At 41.5% G+C, this 19011-nt stretch overlaps 1 protein-coding gene across 1 annotated transcript in view; it reads right to left on the bottom strand.

Annotated features, from left to right (window-relative positions):
• Nucleotides 1–19011, bottom strand: part of LOC135712743 (ensconsin) — a 235925-nt gene that overhangs the window by 177113 nt on the left and 39801 nt on the right. The window contains exon 2 of the mRNA XM_065235789.1: nt 10254–10928. Within this exon, the coding sequence (XP_065091861.1) occupies nt 10254–10403 (150 nt within the window). The 5' untranslated portion in view covers nt 10404–10928. The remainder of the gene's footprint in view (nt 1–10253; nt 10929–19011) is intronic.

Below are 19011 nucleotides of genomic sequence, written 5' to 3'. Positions count from 1 at the left end.
TCTTTATACGGTGTTTGTTGCCGATTGCTAAAGGTGATCATATGGATTCCTGCCTGGCGGTGTCCCCACCCGGAGATGTTCGCCACTGTTCATCGATAGCGCACGACGGCTCGTCCATTACATGTAATTTGGTGCAGCTACAGATTCAGTTGCGAGGCGGCTGGCAAACGATTATATTCCGGCAAGTGAAACCATAGTCCGCAATCTTCGACGGCATAGAAGTTCGCATTGATGAAATTCTACAGAGCGTTGATGAAACAAGTGAAGTAGATCAAATAGATATCCCATGACATGCCTGCAGCGGATCCGCGCTGAGATGTGCACACTTAGAAATAACTACTTTTACACGAGACGTAATCCACATAGGACGTAAATCATAGAACGTAAACAAATATTTCATGTAAAATTAAGTGTTCTCAAACCGAAACATCAGCTAGTCGACGAAGAGAACGTTTGGTTGAATTGATTTTCACGTTTCTTTCAACTGATTCTTATGTCAAAAGGCCCGCTTACATGTGTCGGTCTCAGGGAACCGAAATTTACATGACTTTTTAGTAGTGTGTGACACAAAAGCACGCCCTCAAATCATCCACCTGTAAATTGTGCCGCAGCTTCGCGAAAAGAACATCGCACTTGCACTCTTGGAATTCCTTCATGCTTCCAGTTTGTGGGATAAGCTCCAGCTACGGAGACACAGTTTGAACTTCTGATGCAACAGTACGAGTCGCAAAGGTGCGATTGATTCCTCTGTCTGGGTTTAACACGTTTTTTCAAACAATTTATTCTAAATGCCTAATCTTTTCAGTGGATGCCGAGGAGTTCGAGCTGGCAAAGAATTTGGCGGAAAAGTATCTGCATTTCCAAATCCTGGTTGTGATCTGGGATAAGACCAACAATTAGGTGTGGTTAGACGACTGCATAAAACACTACAAGCACAAGAGCTCTACTTTTTCAGGTTTCCAGCAAGTGGCACATGCGTCAAAACCAGCAGCGTAACATCTTCCACCGCTTCAGGGGGAACCAATCCGATCCAGCACGCTTCCTCTTCGGTCATCCCTCGCTGGCGTGGATCCAGCCAGCGGAAAGCTAGGACAAGGTACATTGCAACTGTATACGAGGCTGTACATTGGCGATGGCTTCAACAAAACATCCGAGATCGGATTTCGCAAGGCACTGGAGCTGCCACTATTTTACCTCCGACCGCAATGGACGTTGAAATTTTATGTAGACGGCTTGACAGGCACGTACGTACGCGTAACGCTTGCTAACGACCATGAGTTTGGTTCATGGAAGCGCAATAGTTCATGTTATTCGTCGTATCCATAATGAAATCATGAATTATTGTCATGATTTCATGGGATGATTTTTTTTTTCTTGCTTCATGACGGACACAAATTGGGACGACAGAATTCCAATGGAGATCGCTACGCGCTTGATAGATTGGATAGCGGTACTCAAGAAGATTGAAGGACTGCGTATTCCCCGTTGCTATTTTCCGAACTACAATCTAGACAGCTTAAAATCTCTTGAACTTCACGTGTTTGTGGATGCTAGCGAACAGGCCTTTGCAGCGGTATGGATACCTCCGTATAATAGACAACGGTCAGATCAGAGTCGCTTTAGTGTCGTCGAAGACGAAAGTGGCACCACTTCGAGGACTTTCGATACCACGTCTGGAATTGATGGCAGCGATGCTAGGAGCTCGCTTGAGGAGGACTATTGAGCAAAATCATTCGTTGAATATACGGAAAACTTGCTTTTGGAGTAACTCATCAACCGTCTGTTCATGGATCAAATCGGGTGTTCGACGATATCGCCAGTTCGTTGCCATCAGGGTCAACGAAATACTGAACCTGTTGATCGTTGACGAATGGCAGTGGATTTCAACTAAGGTGAATGTGGCTGACGAGGCCACCAAGTGGGGAAAAGGTCCCATTTGCAATGTTGACAGTCGCTGGTTCATACACAACGTTGAAACAGAATGGACGAAGGTTCCAGAAGAAGGCACAGATGAAAGTGGCAAGGAATTACGGGAGGCGTTCGTATGCAGCCATCTAGTCAGACAACCGGTGATAGATGCTGATAGATTTTCGAATTTCGAACGACTGTTGCGCTCAACAGCATATGTTCACCGTTGATAGTCTGCATCCAGCCAAAAGTAGACCAACGGATACTTTTGAGATTAGTAGTGTGGATTTGCAGAAGGCAGAAAGAATGTTGCGGACGAGTGCGTAATCTGAGGCATTTTCGGACGAAGTGACGATCTCTAATACCCCGGACAGACTATGGCTTATATCATGTAATATAGGCTGTCTTGCAATGAGCACTCATACATAGGATTTCCAGTGAAAACTAGATATATGAGTGCTCATTGCAAGACAGCCTATATTACATGATATAAGCCATAGTCTGTCCGGGGTATAAGAAGCATCGAGAAGGAAGTAATACACTTGGAATGCAATTAAGAACATCAACCCATCTTGTGAAGCTGTGTCCATTCGCTGACGAGTACGGAGTGTTACGAGTAGGCAGTCGGGCTGCAGAAGTGCAGGTTACGATACGAAGTTCCCCATCAACCTACCTAGAAACCATCGCATTACGGCGTTGTTTTTGGATTACTATCGCCGGAAATATGGTCACGCAAATGACGATACCATTGTCAAACGAGCTGCGTCAGAAGTTTTATGTGCCTCGGCTGCGAGTGGAGATACGATTAGCCAGGAAACGCTGCATGTGGTGCCGCATACACAAAGCGATACCCTTTACACCAAAAATGGGGCCACTACCAGCGGTACGATTGGAACCCTTTGTACGTCCCTTCACTTACGTGGGCGTAAATCTCTTCAGCGAATATTTAGTGAAAGTTGGAAGAACCGTGGTGAAACCTATCTAACTATAAGGGTCATTCACCTGGAGGTAGTTGCCAGCAGAGCGTAAAATAATTGACTGCTAAGGCTGAGCGTGAAAGCACTGCACTATTAAATCCATTGCTCTACACAGTAAAAAAAGTTGTTGAATATTACATCGAAACTGCTGCAACCAGATCAATCCATCGGTTGTGTAATATCACATTGCTCAATGTACACACTTAGATTTTTTGCCGAGATGGGCACCACCGAGCAGCTCGGCATTTTATTTTGCTGGAAATTCAGCAAAAAATATGTTTGTTAACTGAGATCTCGGCAAAATTCCCGTTTGTTAGCTGAATCTCGGCAAGTTTTTCACTGAGATCCAGCAAAATAAAATGCCGAGCTGCTCGGTGGTGCCCATCTCGGCGAAAAAATCTAAGTGTGTACATCGATTTTGCGAACAAAATTACATCCATTGATGTAGTATTGTATCTGCGTTTTGCTATTACATCATTATTTCATACATCAGCTTGAATTACGTTGATCCATATTACATTTTTTTTTGCTGTTTATCCAGACGGTTTGTACCAAACGGAAAAGGACGAAGGAACGAAAGAGGCAACAAAAACATTCAGTCACTCACGAACAGGCGACTCACACTGCTTGCCTTCGCTCACACAGCATGTAATTGAGGCATTTTTCTATAGAAAATGTACGCTCAGTCATTCAAAACAAGGATTGGTACCATCACGGAAGAATAAATGTGCTGACTGAGCTACTGACTGAGTGCTCGGCTGTCAGTGACTCGTTTACCTCTCGATCATTCAGACTCTCACAAGGCAGTGAATGGTGAGGCAGATGGCAGTTTATATTCATATGAAAATTACTCATTGAACCTGACTGTTTTGCGCACTGGTTGCCAGTCTGTCTACCGGTGCGTGCAAGAAGACAATAACGAGATTCATAGCACGACGGAGCTCCCCTCTGATAATTTACTCCGACAATGGTTCGAATTTTTTGGGAGCAAGCAGGGACCTCGTAGATGAAATCAACAAGATTAATACCGAACTGGGCAGCACTTCTACGAACGCCCACACACAGTGGAGGTTCAACCCTCCAGCCGCTCGTCACATGGGAGGCTGTTGGGAAAGAATGTTCCACGCCGTTAAATCAGCATTAGGATCGGTTCTGGTAGTGCGCAAGCTGCATGACGAGTCTTTCGCTACGGTATTGGCAGAAGCCAAAAGTATGGTCAATTCCAGACCATACCGTTCCTCTAGAAACTGCCGACCATGAATCGTTGACTCCCAATCCTTTTTTTTGCACCTGAGCTCAAATGGTTTGCGAGAATCGGAAAAGTTCCCGACGGATGCAGGAATGTGTAATGTTTACATATGCAAAATCTCGTCACAATCTGTCAAGTGGTTATCGAGATGGCTTCCAAGCAAGAAGTGCTTCGACAAAAATTACGGAAGCGGTCGCGGAAAATCCAGGCCAGTCCCACAGTCGGATCGCGAAACAGTTTGGAATCGACAATTAGAATCGTTGAAGGAGACTCAGACGACCCAGCGGCGAGCTGGTAGCGGAAGAAAAGCGAAGACTACCGACCCCGTGAACCCAAGGAAGGTGAGGGATTACTTCAAGCGCAATCCGAACTTTTCGATTTGGGATGTAGCCAAGAAGGTCAATTCTGCCGTCCGGTTCGTCCAGCAGACAATGAAGTGGGCCGGACTTCATGTCTTCAAGGTAAGGAAGGCGCCTAACCGAACCGATAAACAAAATGCGGTGGCCAAATCCCGCGTCAGGAAGCTGTACCACGAGTGGTTGGTGCAGTCGAAATGCATCGTAATGGACGACGAGACGTACATGAAAGCGGACGCCAAGCAGATCCCCGGTCTGGAGCTTTTCGTTGGCAAGTACCACCTGGATGTTTCGGCAAGTAATCTGTGGGTGCGGCAAATTCAGCAAGCCGTACATAACAACCGTCACCATCAACGGCCAAATGTATAAAGAAGAATGCCTCCAGAAGCGCCTGCTGTCCTTCCTCCGGTTCCACGAAAGTGACACACTGTTTTGACCGGATCTGGCATCGTGGCATTACGCGAAACCGGTGATGGAGTGGTACGAAGCCAACGATGTTGTTTTTGTGCCCAAGGAGGATTATTATTATTTAGCTTTATTAAGGAGGCTTTCAGCCTTGGGCCCACCTGGACCCTACCTATCGACCCATCAACTCATGAACCGGGCACCAACGGCCTTACTTCCCTTCCGAAGGAAGGCGTGATCAGAGATGTTTTGCCTCAGAACATCCCGGCGGCGCAGTCTGGAATTGAACCCAGGCCTGCTGGGGTGAGAGGTAATCGCGCTTACCACTACACCACCGGCGCCGCTATTTAAACATAGCTTATATGTGTTTATTTATTTCCTGAGAGTTTCAAAAATATCCTACTTAAAATTAATTTCTGGTGTTCATTTTTGACTGTTGCATTTTTTTTCGAGTACAGTATTTATTGCTTTTATTATTTAAAATAAAATCAGAAGGAGAAGGTGAACTTTGTGGAGTAGGAAATAGTTGCTCAGGAGAAACACCGGCAGCGATCTGGCTCATCTTGTCCTTCAAGAACTGCGATATGAAGATAAAAAAGGATTTCAAAACTTCGTAAGGATGTCGATACTAACTTTTGACAAGCCAGTGGAAAAACTTCTCTATTGATCTACATGATTCCTTAAGGTAATACTCTAAGGAAACTTTAGGGTGAAACTTCAAAAGCACAAATGTCAGCTTCCACAAAACATGCAATAATGTAATTGCTACTCTCTGTTTGTTGTAACGCTGCAACTAAGGAGTAGCAATTTCATATTTGTACGTTCTGTGGAAGTTGACATTTGTGTTCTTGAAGTTTAACGCTAAGGTTTCCTTGGAGTATCACCTTAAGTTCTGAAAGAACACAATTCTGCATATTTGTCTGAAGACCTTCGGACGTCCCTGAAGTTTTGTTTCTGTTCTCTAGTAAATGTTTAATGATCTACGTACTTCTCAAAAGTTCTGTAATTTTCTCTGTTAATTTCCATGCTTCAATGAATACCTGCAAACATCTCTGAACATCTACACAATTCCCTAAAGTATTGAAAGTATATCTTGAAATTTTTGAGCTTCCCGGAAAGTTCACTGAAGATCTACTAATTTTTCTGAAGTTTTGCAAATATCTCTACAGATCAGCGAACTTTCCTGAAGTTTTGTAAATGTCTCTTAAAATCCAAAAATTGCAATCATATTCTGAAAATTTATTTAAATATCTGCAGATTTTTCAGTAGATTTACGATCTACCCTCTGAACTTTTCTTAAGTTTCTAAAATTTCTTTAATATTCTGAAAAGTTTTCTGAAATACTGTATTTTTGCTCTGAAGATCTACGAACTTCCCTGAGGTTCAATGAATTTCTCAATACACACTAAGATTATTTTACCGAAATTTGTGAAATTTTACCGAAATCTTACAGGAAAATTACAGGAAATCTGTGAAAAATCACCAAACTGTTTACCGAACGTTCAGCTGTTGAGATTTCGGTAAAATTTCACAGATTTCGGTAAAATAATCCAACCGAATCTAATCTAATCTAATCTTACCGAACTTCTCTAAAGCTTTGTAAATTTCTTTGTGGATTCTTGGATTTCCGTTAAGTTCTGCAGAGTTATCTGAAATTTTTTGAAATTCCCCAAAGCTCTACAAATTATCTGAAAATATTTGAACTTCGCTGATGTTTTAAAAATTTATCTGAACATTTACGAACTTATCTCAAGTTGTGTAAATACTTCTAAAGATCGGCGAACTTTCCCGAAGTTCTATGAGTTTTGCCGAAGTTCTGAATTTTTTTCTAAAAATGTACGAATTTCTTGAAGTTCGATAGACTTTTCTCAAGGTCTACGGACTTCTCTTAACTTCTTTAGATCTATCTATTACCAACTTCCATGGAGCTCTGCAAAATCTTGGACTTCCGTGCTTCGCTGCGATTTGTTTTTGTAATTGAAGTACTTTCCTGAATGTAAACTGAATTGTCTACTCTTCTGAAGTTTCGCAAATATCTTTAAAATTCTGTAAAGTTGTCTAAAGCTCCGTAGTTCTATTCTCAAGATCTACGAAAGAAAAAACTTGAAGCTCAATCAATTTTTCAGTATACCTGCAAACATCTCTGAAGTTTTGTAAATTCCGCTCTATGCTCTCAGGCTACCCTTGAGATATGAAATTTCCCTGAAGATCTTCTAAATTACCTAAAGTTCTCCAAATTTATCTGAAAATACTTGAGCTTCCTTGAAGTTTTTAATATCGCTATTAAGATCTACAAAGTTGCCTGAAATCGTATAAATATTTTTTAAAAATCGCCGAACTTCCCTGAAGTTCTTAAAATTTCTTTGAAGATCCATTAAAATTTCTAATAGCATAGCATAGCATAGCATAGCATAGCATAGCATAGCATAAACCAGGTTGCACAATGTCGTAGGTGGTACGAGCTCCGAACTGTTGTTAAGAAGGAGACCCATCTTCATCCGTTGCTGTTAGTTAGTAATTTGTGATTAATTACTACCTCTTAGATGAAGGATGTGTCTCCCTCCAACAGACCAGAGCTGTCCTGGCCACGTCCTTGCATCTGGTGGGGATGGGAGAGGAATGTTAGTCCGACACATACTTAAGAAAGATGCAGAGAACTCTACGACCCCTCATAAGTGTCACGAGAAGGGTGAATTTTTTGTGTTGGTAGAGAGTGTAAGCCATAGGATACGCCCACCCGGCGTTGCTGGCAATCGTTATATCAAGCATCTAATAAATAGAAACTGTAAGTAGTTTATCTGTCCGTTGTTGCTGCCTATTACCTAAACATATTATTGAAAACAATCTTGAGATTTTGGAATTAAGAAACGTTATCAGCTCGATCCTGTTGCTCCTTTGCGCCTGAAAATGTTTGTTGTTCCTAAACATATGCATAATTCATTCTGATGTGTAAAAGGTTATTAATAGTATGTGGAATCGTAGATTAGAATGAAGATTCGTCCTGGGCCTAGCTCTCACTGTCTGGCAGTGGTATTATGGATAAAATCTGCCTGCAATAATACTTATGAATGCAAAGAAGCTTGAACCCGGGAGTTAGAAGGTGGCAGCTCTAACGCAGCTACAATAGCCTATTTCAAAAACGCAAGCATTCCTAAGCTATTTTCACACATGTTAAGTCCCACTCCAATATATTATCGATGCAAATATACACCATTGATAATGTACTGAAACTTTCAATCAAGCAGTAGTGCAATACTTGATTGACGCGTATTTAGTATGTTTTAAAATGATCGTCTTGAATTAGATGGATATTTCCTATCGAGAACAGAGGAACGAAAAGGCGAATAAATTTAGCTGAGCGTAGCTACGCGTATGTTAGATCAGTCGGCACCACATGCAACGGATAGGAATTTTAAAATTTTCACTTAATGCACTTTACAACATCACTTCTGTACTTTCCAATTAACACTTTTTAACAATGAAATTGTAAATTTTCACTAGAACATAAACGACGCAGCAAACACGTCATTTTTGCAGCGCGGCCTACTTCGATCTCTCCAAGATCCATTAAAATTTCTAATATTTCTAAAATGTATCCGAAAATCTGCTCACTTTCTTGAATGTCTCCAAATTGATCTGAAGATATATGCCAATTCTTGATTTTTTTTTTTCTGAAGTTCTGTGAATTTTTTCAAAGTTCTGTAGCATTTTTTTCTAAAGATCTACGAACTTTTCTGATGTTCCATAATTTTTCAGTAGATTTACAAACTTCTGTGAAATTCTCAACATTCCACTGTAGATTCTTAGACTTGTCTGAATTTCTGTGAATTTCCCTGAAGATTTACAAAATTTCACTTAAACTTTTACAAATTGATCTGAAAATATTTTAGCTTGCTTGTGGTTTTTAAAATTTCTTTGAACATTGTTCTGAAGATCTACGATCTCTTTTGTAAATTTTTCTAAATTTCTGCATTTTTTTTTAATGTCTGTGAAATTTTCTGAAGTTTTGTAGTTCTGTTCTCAAGATCTACGAACTACCCTGAAACTCAACAAATTCCTGTACATTCCAACAGATCCCCGAACATCTCTGAAGGTCTAAAAAATTCTTAGGCTCTCAGACTTTCCTGAAGGCCTGCACATTTCCCTGAAGCTGCTCTAAATTCACTAAAGTTCTAAAAATTTATCTGAACATATTTAAGCTTCTTTGAAGTTTTAAAGATTAATCTGAAGATCTACGAAGTTCCCAGAAATTCTGCACATATTTAAAAAAAAATGGTGAAATTCTCTAAAGTTCTGCAAGTTTCTGTGAAAATCCAGTAACATCCCTTAGATCCTGAAAATTTATTTGAAAATCTGTAAACTTTCTTGAAGGTCTCCAAATTTGTCAAAAGTTCTATGATCGTCATAGAAACAGAATGTGGGGTTCATCGCTGGGAATACTTGTGAATATTTGAGGTGGACAAAAAGGTGAACAAAGAAGAGAACGCATAAGCTTTTTCACTTTTATATAGCTATGAAGCAACTGAGAAGTGTGGGAATGTGGGAATTTATGTTTGTTATTGTAACCAGTTCCTTTCGAATTAGTAATTTGATTAAGATGTTATACTTAACTATCTTAAAGATAAATTGTCCAGCTTAAACCTTTGTAGGGGTAAGCGATGGGGCCATCATCATGATCATCACCTATATTTGTTATAAGTTCAAAATAGAAAAAAAAGGAAAATTTCAAGTTGAAAAAACTTCGTGTTGAGAAATAAGTTTTTACTAAGGATATATATATAAATTGTTCCGAAAACAATTTGTTGTTAATTAAACTATTTTTCAAATATATGAAAAAATTGCATAGTCCCATCTTTTTTAATCCAGGTATGATTATGAATTGACTTTTATTAGCCCAAAATCTAATCTAACATTTTTTCGCTGGATAACATGATTTTCAAAGTTCTGCTCTGTTTGCAACTTCCTAATTCTGCAGCAACTTTCATCTTTGAGTGCACCAATCCACCCACTGCTCTATAATATCTACATGGAGAAGGGACGCAAACCGTGGTAGTCAAATAACAAGTGCCAAATAAATGTTGGCACGTTAGCAACTATATATATAAGTCGTGTACTGAGTATGCCTCATCGGGCCTACTTTCTACCAGGAACAATCTGAAAAGTCACGTATTTGCTCCAGTTCCCGAGCGGATGTTGATCGTTCGTCTCGTTACGGGACGAATAAGCTGTTACTGCAGTATTTATCTACATTCAGTGCGGAATGTTGTATATCATTATGCCACCTACTGTCATCTCGGTATTTGCAATTCCTTCGATGTCACATCTCCAATTAAATACAAGTGAACACATAAAACTTACAATTTTGTTATGCAATGCTGTGAGTTCTCGTTCGGTCACCCGACGGTTTGCTGCTTCCCGACGGCGCTGCCGATACTGACTGTACTTGTAAGCGATGATGGCCCCTGGCATGGTCAATGCCTCCAGTGGTGACTTACGACCGAGTGGCATTTTGTTATCACTTTTCTTCGGATGAGCTCACTTGTTTTAAAATTTTGATTACTTTTTGTCGACGGATAAAATATAAGCTTTAACGACTCTACTAACTCTTCTTCTTCTTCTGGTGCTTCCTTTTCGTGAATCTATTGCTTGAACACACTCACTTCCGTGGAAAACGCTTTCCAATGCTGCTTAATACTTAATAGCTATTGCATAATCACCAACACTTTTGCTATTATATTGATGGGTAAAACATGCAGGAAGATCAACCGGACACTACACTCGGGCTTCCACTATGCTCAATTACTTTTCTCTACTTTTATATCTTCTGATGCTGGGTGTAATATGGAAGCTCATAATACTTTTACGGTGCTTCCACATAAATTTAACTGGCAATTGCTTTTCCGTGTTCTTTCAATTTAATTGATCATTGGACATATTAACTCGTCGATCTGGAACACTGCTTTTGGTGATTATATATCTTCGGATGCAGATCGGTCACTTCTGGGCATTTTTATAATGTGCTTATTAGTTTTGCTGTAATGAAAGAAGAAATGGACGATAATTTAGTTGTTAATGCTTTCTGAATAGCAATGAAAATGGCAATAAATATGGCACATGAGAAGTCAATTTTTGCAAGAGTCGTGGAAAGACGATTTACGTCAAAAGTGTTGGTAGAAATTGATTGATGGATTTCAATTTTCCGAAAATGATGATGATGACTTTTTTTTTCCTTGATTTGCTTTCCGTCGCACTTGTTTTCCGTACTGAGTACCAATGCTACCGACGCCAGGGAGGCAGCTCCCACACCTTGACCCTACCTATCGACACCACCAACTCATGAACCGGGGACCAACGGCTTTACTTCCCTACCGAAGGAAGGCAAATGACGATGACTCGCATTGAGAAATTTTATGAATCCATGTCCCACAGGCTTTCTTAGTAAATAAAAGGCTGGATACAAAATAACATCTTCAACATCTGAAATGTCACTGCGTCCTAGCAAGAAGAACGGTCGACTTGTTTCGCGCTCCGTTAATTTGGAAGTTTTCTCGCTATTATCTGACGTAACTAATCAGTTTTTTCTCGCTTAATGATTCCTGGCATAATTCCCGATAAATTTATCAAAAAGTGAGTTTTTTTCTGAGAAGAAAGTGTGTTTTCGGCATCATCGGAAGGAAAATTGTTTTTGCGATTGCCAATTCGCCAACCATTTGGCGCACCATCGGTGCGTGGTAACGCATACCTGCACACGGATCATCGTCATCGAGTGTCAGCATCTGCCTCCGCATTTACACCGCTCATCTATCATCGTGTGTTCAGCTGAGTGCCGACCCTCACATAAGCACACACCAACGAAGACCGCCCGCACACGCTGATCGAAGATCATCCACGCTGCGCGTCGCTCCGCTGCTGCCGTTTAAACGCTCGGTGGTAGTAGTATAGGATTATCAGATAAGTTTTTGTTCTTGTTTCTTTCTTTCTCCCATCAGTTAAATTTTAAGTTTGTGTTTCTGTGTTTGTATTTTTTTTCTCGTGTCGTGTTCTCGTGTGTGTCCGAGTAATTTTGATTATCGTTGCAGTGGTAGAGCGTTTTTCGCTCCCACTAGTACGGCAAAATGGACATTTTGTCGGAAGACGAAATGGACGTTTTGTCGGAAGATGACACCACTTTGCCACGCGATAGCAAGAAGGGTCGAAAACGTCTGTCATCCCAGAAATCAGATGATGCCATCCCTGGTTCGTCATCTCAGTCTGGTAATGGACAGGGACAGATAAGCCCCCGATCGCGAGCCTACCCAGAAGACTCGACTGGCCCATGGGTTGTTTACTTTCAGCCCAAAAAGAAACCTTTGAATGTAATGCAAATTACTCATGATCTGACGAAGCGGTTCTCGGCCGTGACTGAAATCTCGAAGGTGAGGTACAATAAACTTCGCGTTGTCGTCTCTAACCTGAAACAAGCTAACGAGATTGTTGCGTCCCAGCTCTTTACACTCGAGTATAGAGTGTACATCCCAGCTCGTAATGTGGAGATCGAAGGTGTGGTCACCGAAGCGAGTCTGACCCCCGAGATCTTGGCGAAGCAAGCGGTTGGCCGTTTCAAGAACCCCTTGCTTCCCACGGTTGAGATACTGGAAGTCCAGAAGCTGAACTCAGTATCTTTCAGCGAGGGTAAAAAGAGCTTTACCCCCACAGACTCGTTTCGGGTGACCTTTTCTGGTTCAGCCCTTCCTCACTACATCGAGTTGGGAAAACTTCGGCTACCTGTGCGTTTGTTTGTTCCTCGGGTCATGAACTGCCAAAACTGCAAACAGTTGGGACATACGGCCTCTCACTGTGGCAGCAAGGCACGCTGTTCCAAATGCGGGGAAAAGCACGAGGATGGCGCCTGCACAGTCACTGCACCAAAATGCGTGTACTGTAAGGGAACTCCTCATGGTCTCTCATCGTGCCCGGCGTACAAACAACGCGGGGAGAAACTAGAACGCTCTCTTAAGGAGCGTTCCAGGCAGTCTTTTGCAGCAATGCTAAAGACAGCCACACCATCAACCAACGACAAAAATCCCTTTGCTGTTTTGTCTGATGACGAGTCTGACTCTGACTTGGCTGAGGAGGAAGTTTCTTTCAGTTTTCCGGAAGGTTCTGCACGGAAACGAAAACGCATCCGTTCGCGGAAAGTTGCAGATAAGGAACCCCAAATCAGCTTGCCCAAATCAAGGAGTGATGGAAAAAGGAAGTTTCAACTCCTCCTGGTTTCCGCAGAACTGACTATAACCAGAACTTTCCATCTCTCCCGGGGACATCAAAAACCCCTGATGGCCCATTTTTAAGAACAGAAGCCCCTTCTTCATCCGGGTTGTTCTCATTTGATAAAATTGTGGACGATATTCTCAAGTACCTCAATATTTCTGATCCTCTCAAAAGCATTGTTCTGGCAATGCTTCCTTCTGTGAAGACCCTCTTGAAGCAATTGACATTGAAGTGGCCCCTCATTGCAGCAATCATTTCCTTCGATGGATAATTTTCCAAACGAGGTCGGGGATTTGATCACTGTTCTACAGTGGAATTGTCGAAGTCTCATTCCTAAATTAGATTCTTTTAAGTTTTTAATTCACAATAATGATTGTGATGCATTTGCTGTTTGTGAAACTTGGCTCACTTCAGATATCGATCTTCCTTTTTATGATTTTAACATTATTCGACTGGATCGTGAGGATTCGCGTGGAGGAGGGGTACTTTTGGGGATCAAAAAGTGCCATTCCTTCTATAGAGTGAATCTTCCACAATTTCCAGGTATTGAAGTCGTTGCATGTCAGGCTATTATTAAAGGTAAGAGCCTTTGTATTGCTTCTGTTTATATTCCTCCTAGAGCCGTTGTTAATCGCAAACAACTTTCAGATATCTGTTCGGTACTTCCTGCTCCACGGTTGATTATGGGAGATTTGAATTCCCACGGTACAGGCTGGGGGGAACTGTATGATGACAACCGTTCTACTTTGATATATGACCTCTGCGACAGCTTTAATATGACAATTCTTAACAATGGAGAAGTAACACGTTTGGCTGGCCCATCCTCGAATGGAAGTAGATTAGACCTCACACTTTGCTCTAACTCATTATCGTTGGATTGCACGTGGAATGTGATCCAAGATCCCCACGGTAGTGATCACTTGCCGATCAAAGTTTCAGTTGCCAGTGGGTTCAATCCGTCGGAACCCGTTAACGTCGCGTACGATCTTACCCGTAATATCGATTGGACAAAGTTCAAGAATGTGATGCCCTAACGTCGGTAGAAGGGCTTCCACCGTTGGAGGAATATAACTTCCTCTCCAATCTGATCTTGGACAGCGCGCTTCAAGCTCAAACTCGGCCGGTTCCAGGAACGTCTTTCCGTAGGAAACCTCCTTCCCCTTGGTGGGACCACCAATGCACTGAGGTTTATCGTAAAAAATCCGACGCGTTTAAGCTTTTCCGGAAACGTGGAACACCCGTACATTTCGAAGCGTACTCGGCTCTTGAACGCGAACTCAAGAGCCTCATCAAAGCCTAGAAACGCGGATACTGGCGGCAATTCGTGGACGGATTATCGCGCGAAACGTCGATGAATACGCTTTGGAATGCGGCGCGAAGGATGCGTAACCGGTCTTCAAACAACGAGAGCGAGGAGTACTCCGATAGTTGGATTCTCAAGTTCGCGCGAAAAGTATGTCCTGATTCTGTGCCGGCACAGATGATTCCTCGCGAAACGACGAATTCGGTAGACGAGATCAGCCAGCCTTTTTGAATGCTGGAGCTCTCACTCGCGCTCCTTTCGTGTGGCAATTCGGCTCCGGGGGCTGATAGAATCAAGTTCAACTTGTTGAAGAACCTCCCAGACGTCGCTAAGAGGCGCATGTTGAACTTGTTTGGTCAGTTCCTGGAGCTTAATATTGTTCCGGATGATTGGAGGCAGGTGAGAGTTATAGCCATTAAAAAGCCTGGAAAACCCGCGTCAGATCACAATTCGTATCGTCCCATTGCGATGTTATCGTGTATTCGAAAATTGTTGGAAAAAATGATCCTTTTTCGCCTGGACAAATGGGTTGAGTTGAACCACCTACTCTCAGATACTCAATTTGGTTTCCGTAGGGGCAAGGGAACGAACGACTGTCTCGCGTTGCTTTCCACTGAAATTCAGTTGGCTTTTGCTAATAAAGAGCAAATGGCTTCTGTCTTCTTGGATATTAAGGGGGCTTTTGATTCAGTATCGGTTGAAGTCCTTTCAGACAAACTCCACGCTTGTGGCCTTTCTCCATTAATTAATAACTTTTTGTACAATTTGCTGTCAGAGAAACATATGAGCTTTTCTCATGGAAACTCTACAGCTTCACGATTTAGCTACATGGGTCTCCCCCAGGGCTCATGTTTAAGCCCCCTTCTGTATAATTTCTACGTCAGAGAAATTGACAATTGTCTAAGTGACAACTGCACGTTGAGACAACTTGCAGATGACGGAGTAGTGTCTATGACAGGGCCCAGAGAGGCCGACCTGCAAGGACCCTTACAGGATACCTTAGACAATTTGTCTACTTGGGCTATCCAGCTAGGTATCGAATTCTCCACGGAGAAAACTGAGTTGGTCGTTTTTTCTAGGAAGCATAGCCCAGCACAACCAAAGCTTCAACTTTTGGGTAAACCGATCACTCATTCTATGTCCTTCAAATATCTTGGGGTCTGGTTCGATTCAAAATGCACCTGGAGATCCCACATTGAGTATCTGAAGCGGAAATGCCAACAAAGGATCAATTTTCTCCGAACAATTACCGGAACGTGGTGGGGAGCCCATCCGCAAGATCTTCTAACGTTGTACCGGACAACGATTTTATCGGTTTTAGAGTACGGTAGTTTTTGCTTCCAGTCGGCGGCTAAAACGCACATCATCAAACTGGAACGGATCCAGTATCGCTGTCTTCGTATCGCGTTAGGATGCATGCACTCGACTCATACGATGAGTCTCGAAGTGTTAGCGGGCATGTTGCCACTCTCTGATCGGTTTTCGGAATTATCCCTCAGGCTCCTCACCCGTTGTGAAATTATGAACCCACTGGTGATTGCAAACTTTGAGAAGCTTCTTGAGCTAAACCCTCAAACTCGTTTTATGTCATTGTACTACGTGTACATAACACAGGATGTCAGCCCTTCGCAGCATAATCCCTATCGTGTTTGCTTCTCCGACTTCGACAGTTCTGTTCATTTTGATTTATCAATGACGCAAGAGATTCGCGGAATCCCAGAGCATCATCGTTCCATGATTGCTCCGTCAATTTACGCTGCAAAGTTTGGCCAAGTTGATTCCGCAAGATCGTTCTTCACAGATGGATCACTAATAGAGGCGTCCGCTGGTTTTGGTATTTATAACGAATTTCATAGCGCCTCTCGAATGCTTCAAGCTCCTTGTTCCGTATATGTTGCTGAGCTGGCGGCAATACATTGTACGCTAGAAACGATCGCCTCACTTGCACCAGATCATTATTTTATTTTTACGGATAGTCTCAGTTCTGTCGAGGCTATTCGCTCCATGAGGCCGGTAAAGCACTCCTCGTATTTTCTCATGAAAATACAAGAGCTTCTAAGTGCTTTATCTTTAAGATCTTTTGTCATCACCTTTGCATGGGTCCCATCTCATTGCTCGATTCCGGGCAATGAGAAGGCGGACTCGCTTGCAAAGGTGGGCGCTATGGAAGGCGATATTTACGATCGACAAATCGCCTACGACGAATTTTTCTTCATTTATCGTCAACAGTCCCTCGCCAGCTGGCAAAATAAATGGAGTGAAGGGAGTTTAGGACGATGGTTATATTCAATCATCCCTAAGGTGTCGAAGTGTCCTTGGTTCAAGGGGTTGGATGTGGGTCGAGACTTCATTCGTATGATGTCTCGCCTCATGTCCAATCACTACTCGTTAAACGCTCACTTGTTCCGTGTTGAGCTGGGCGACAGTAATCTCTGTGAATGTGGACAAGGTTACCAGGACGCAGATCACATTATTTGGTCATGTGCTGAGCACCGTGGAGTCAGATCCGAATTGTACGATTCCCTTCGGGCTCGAGGTAGACAAGTTCCAGTTCGGGATATTTTGGCTAGACGCGATCTGGAGTTTATGCAACTCATATATGTTTTCTTGAAGAATATTAACCATAGATTGTAAGTTTGATTAACATTGTGTTTAGTTTGTGTTTTGTATGTGTGTGTGTATTTTTTTTGTAGATTTGTTTCTGTAATAATTGTATAATTACAGAGTTGATATAACGTCGATAGGATTAAGTATTTGTTTTAGAAATAGTGAAATTTTTGAATCATAAATCATATTCCAAATCTCCTTTTCCCTCTCCCGATCCAAACAATTGTCATCCACTAACCTCGAGAAGACCGCGAGTAATCGGTTCCAATCCTTTAATTTTAGATTTAAAACATTTATAATGTATAAAGAAAATGATAACTTGGCTCTGTAAAGTTTATTCGAATGAGCCTGTACAAATAAAGTAATTAACAAAAAAAAAAAAATCTGAAATGTGAAATTCTTTCAAAGATTTGTACAGTAGATATCCCAAGTAACAATTTTTTTTACGAGGGTTCTGTAGATCATGATTATCAATTATTTTTAAGATTGTGTCCTACAATTACTCCCCGCCCCCCACATATTGAAAAAAAACTATCTACTACTAGATGTGTTTTGAAAAGAATTTTTATTAACATTTGGTTTGATGAGATATGGCTTAGGAAACTTTGAGATTTTTAGCCGGTAAGTCACTACATTATATCTATCAATAGAAATAAATCCGCAACCTCTCAAATTATGTGTATTCTTGACCCACTGTTTTAAAGAAATTGTAATGTAGGTTTTGTTCGACTTATCAAAATTTTATTTTTTAATTAAAACTACAGTAAAGAGATAGATCATTCGCAGGTACCGTTCCGATTCAAATTTCGGACGATTCAAATTTCGGACACTTTCATTTTTAATTAAATATTACATCCAGTTAGAAACAAAGTAATAATGTTAGATGATCGTGGAGGGCACTAGTCAAAAAAAATTAAAATTTACAAGATATGTGGATCATATTCGACCGAGATAATCAACTTTTAAAAGTGTCCGAAATTCGAGTTTAAGTGTCCGAAATTTGAATCGGCACGGTATCCTAGGGTCCTTTCTCATATCGTTCGAATTTTGTGAAGATTTTAATGTTCTACTGGATCATACTGAAAATCTTTACTAGTCCGTAGTCAAGTGAGGAGTAGGCGCTGCCTTTGAACGAGTTTGACGTGCATTTTCTTCAATGAGATTTTTTCTGCGAGAATAAATTAGGAAAAATATGTCGGTATATTTTTATAAAAAAAACCCAATCTGATAGTGATTTTCGAAGTGATTCATGTTTGGGGCTGTATTTCTGTAACTCTCAACAAAACCTATGACATCTATTTTTTTCAGAGCTAAAGGGGGCAGCAGCTGGATTCACATATTGTATATCCAAGAATAGAATACTATCGCATTAACCGTACCCGGTCAAGGGCTTGGTGGATTTCAAGCTGATTCACCTTTTCGTGGTACGTTACGGGATGTAAGATCTACCACCGATTCCTAGTCCTTACTACTTCAAGATAAGTTAGTCTTCATCTAGGTGATTCCTAATCTTCTATTGGTTGTTCCCTAGTTTGAAGTGGTTAAAACTAGGGTTCTGATGCATGATCATTATCGGTCTCGTTCCGTAATTTTGTTACTAAGGAATCGAATTTTGACTGACAAAGGGGCGCGCCTTTGGAGGGTGTTTCAACACTCCAAAGGGTATAAAGAGCGGGATCTTTCAATTAGAGTCAAGAATGACAACTGTAAATGAAATCGAATACTTCATCATTTCTCAATAGTGATGGAATAATACGACATGCACTAAGCTAAAGACACGGGATTTACTACAACAGATCAAATTACTGGTCGCAGGGGTGTTAGGTCCCGAACAGAGGCAAAAAAAGCAAGAAAGAGGGACCATGAAAGTACCAGGTGCACCATTTAATTTCATCTGGTTGACATTGCTCGTGGATTAATTTGGTGAGTTCGTTCCTATCTATTTATTCACTTGTG

Source organism: Ochlerotatus camptorhynchus, unplaced genomic scaffold (genome assembly GCF_037179485.1).
Source record: "Ochlerotatus camptorhynchus isolate MF236.1 unplaced genomic scaffold, CSIRO-AGI_Acam_v1.1 ptg000503l, whole genome shotgun sequence".
Taxonomy (NCBI): domain Eukaryota; kingdom Metazoa; phylum Arthropoda; class Insecta; order Diptera; family Culicidae; genus Ochlerotatus; species Ochlerotatus camptorhynchus.
The sequence above is the reverse complement of the archived record's forward strand: the minus strand, read 5'-3'. Positions and strand labels throughout refer to the sequence as shown.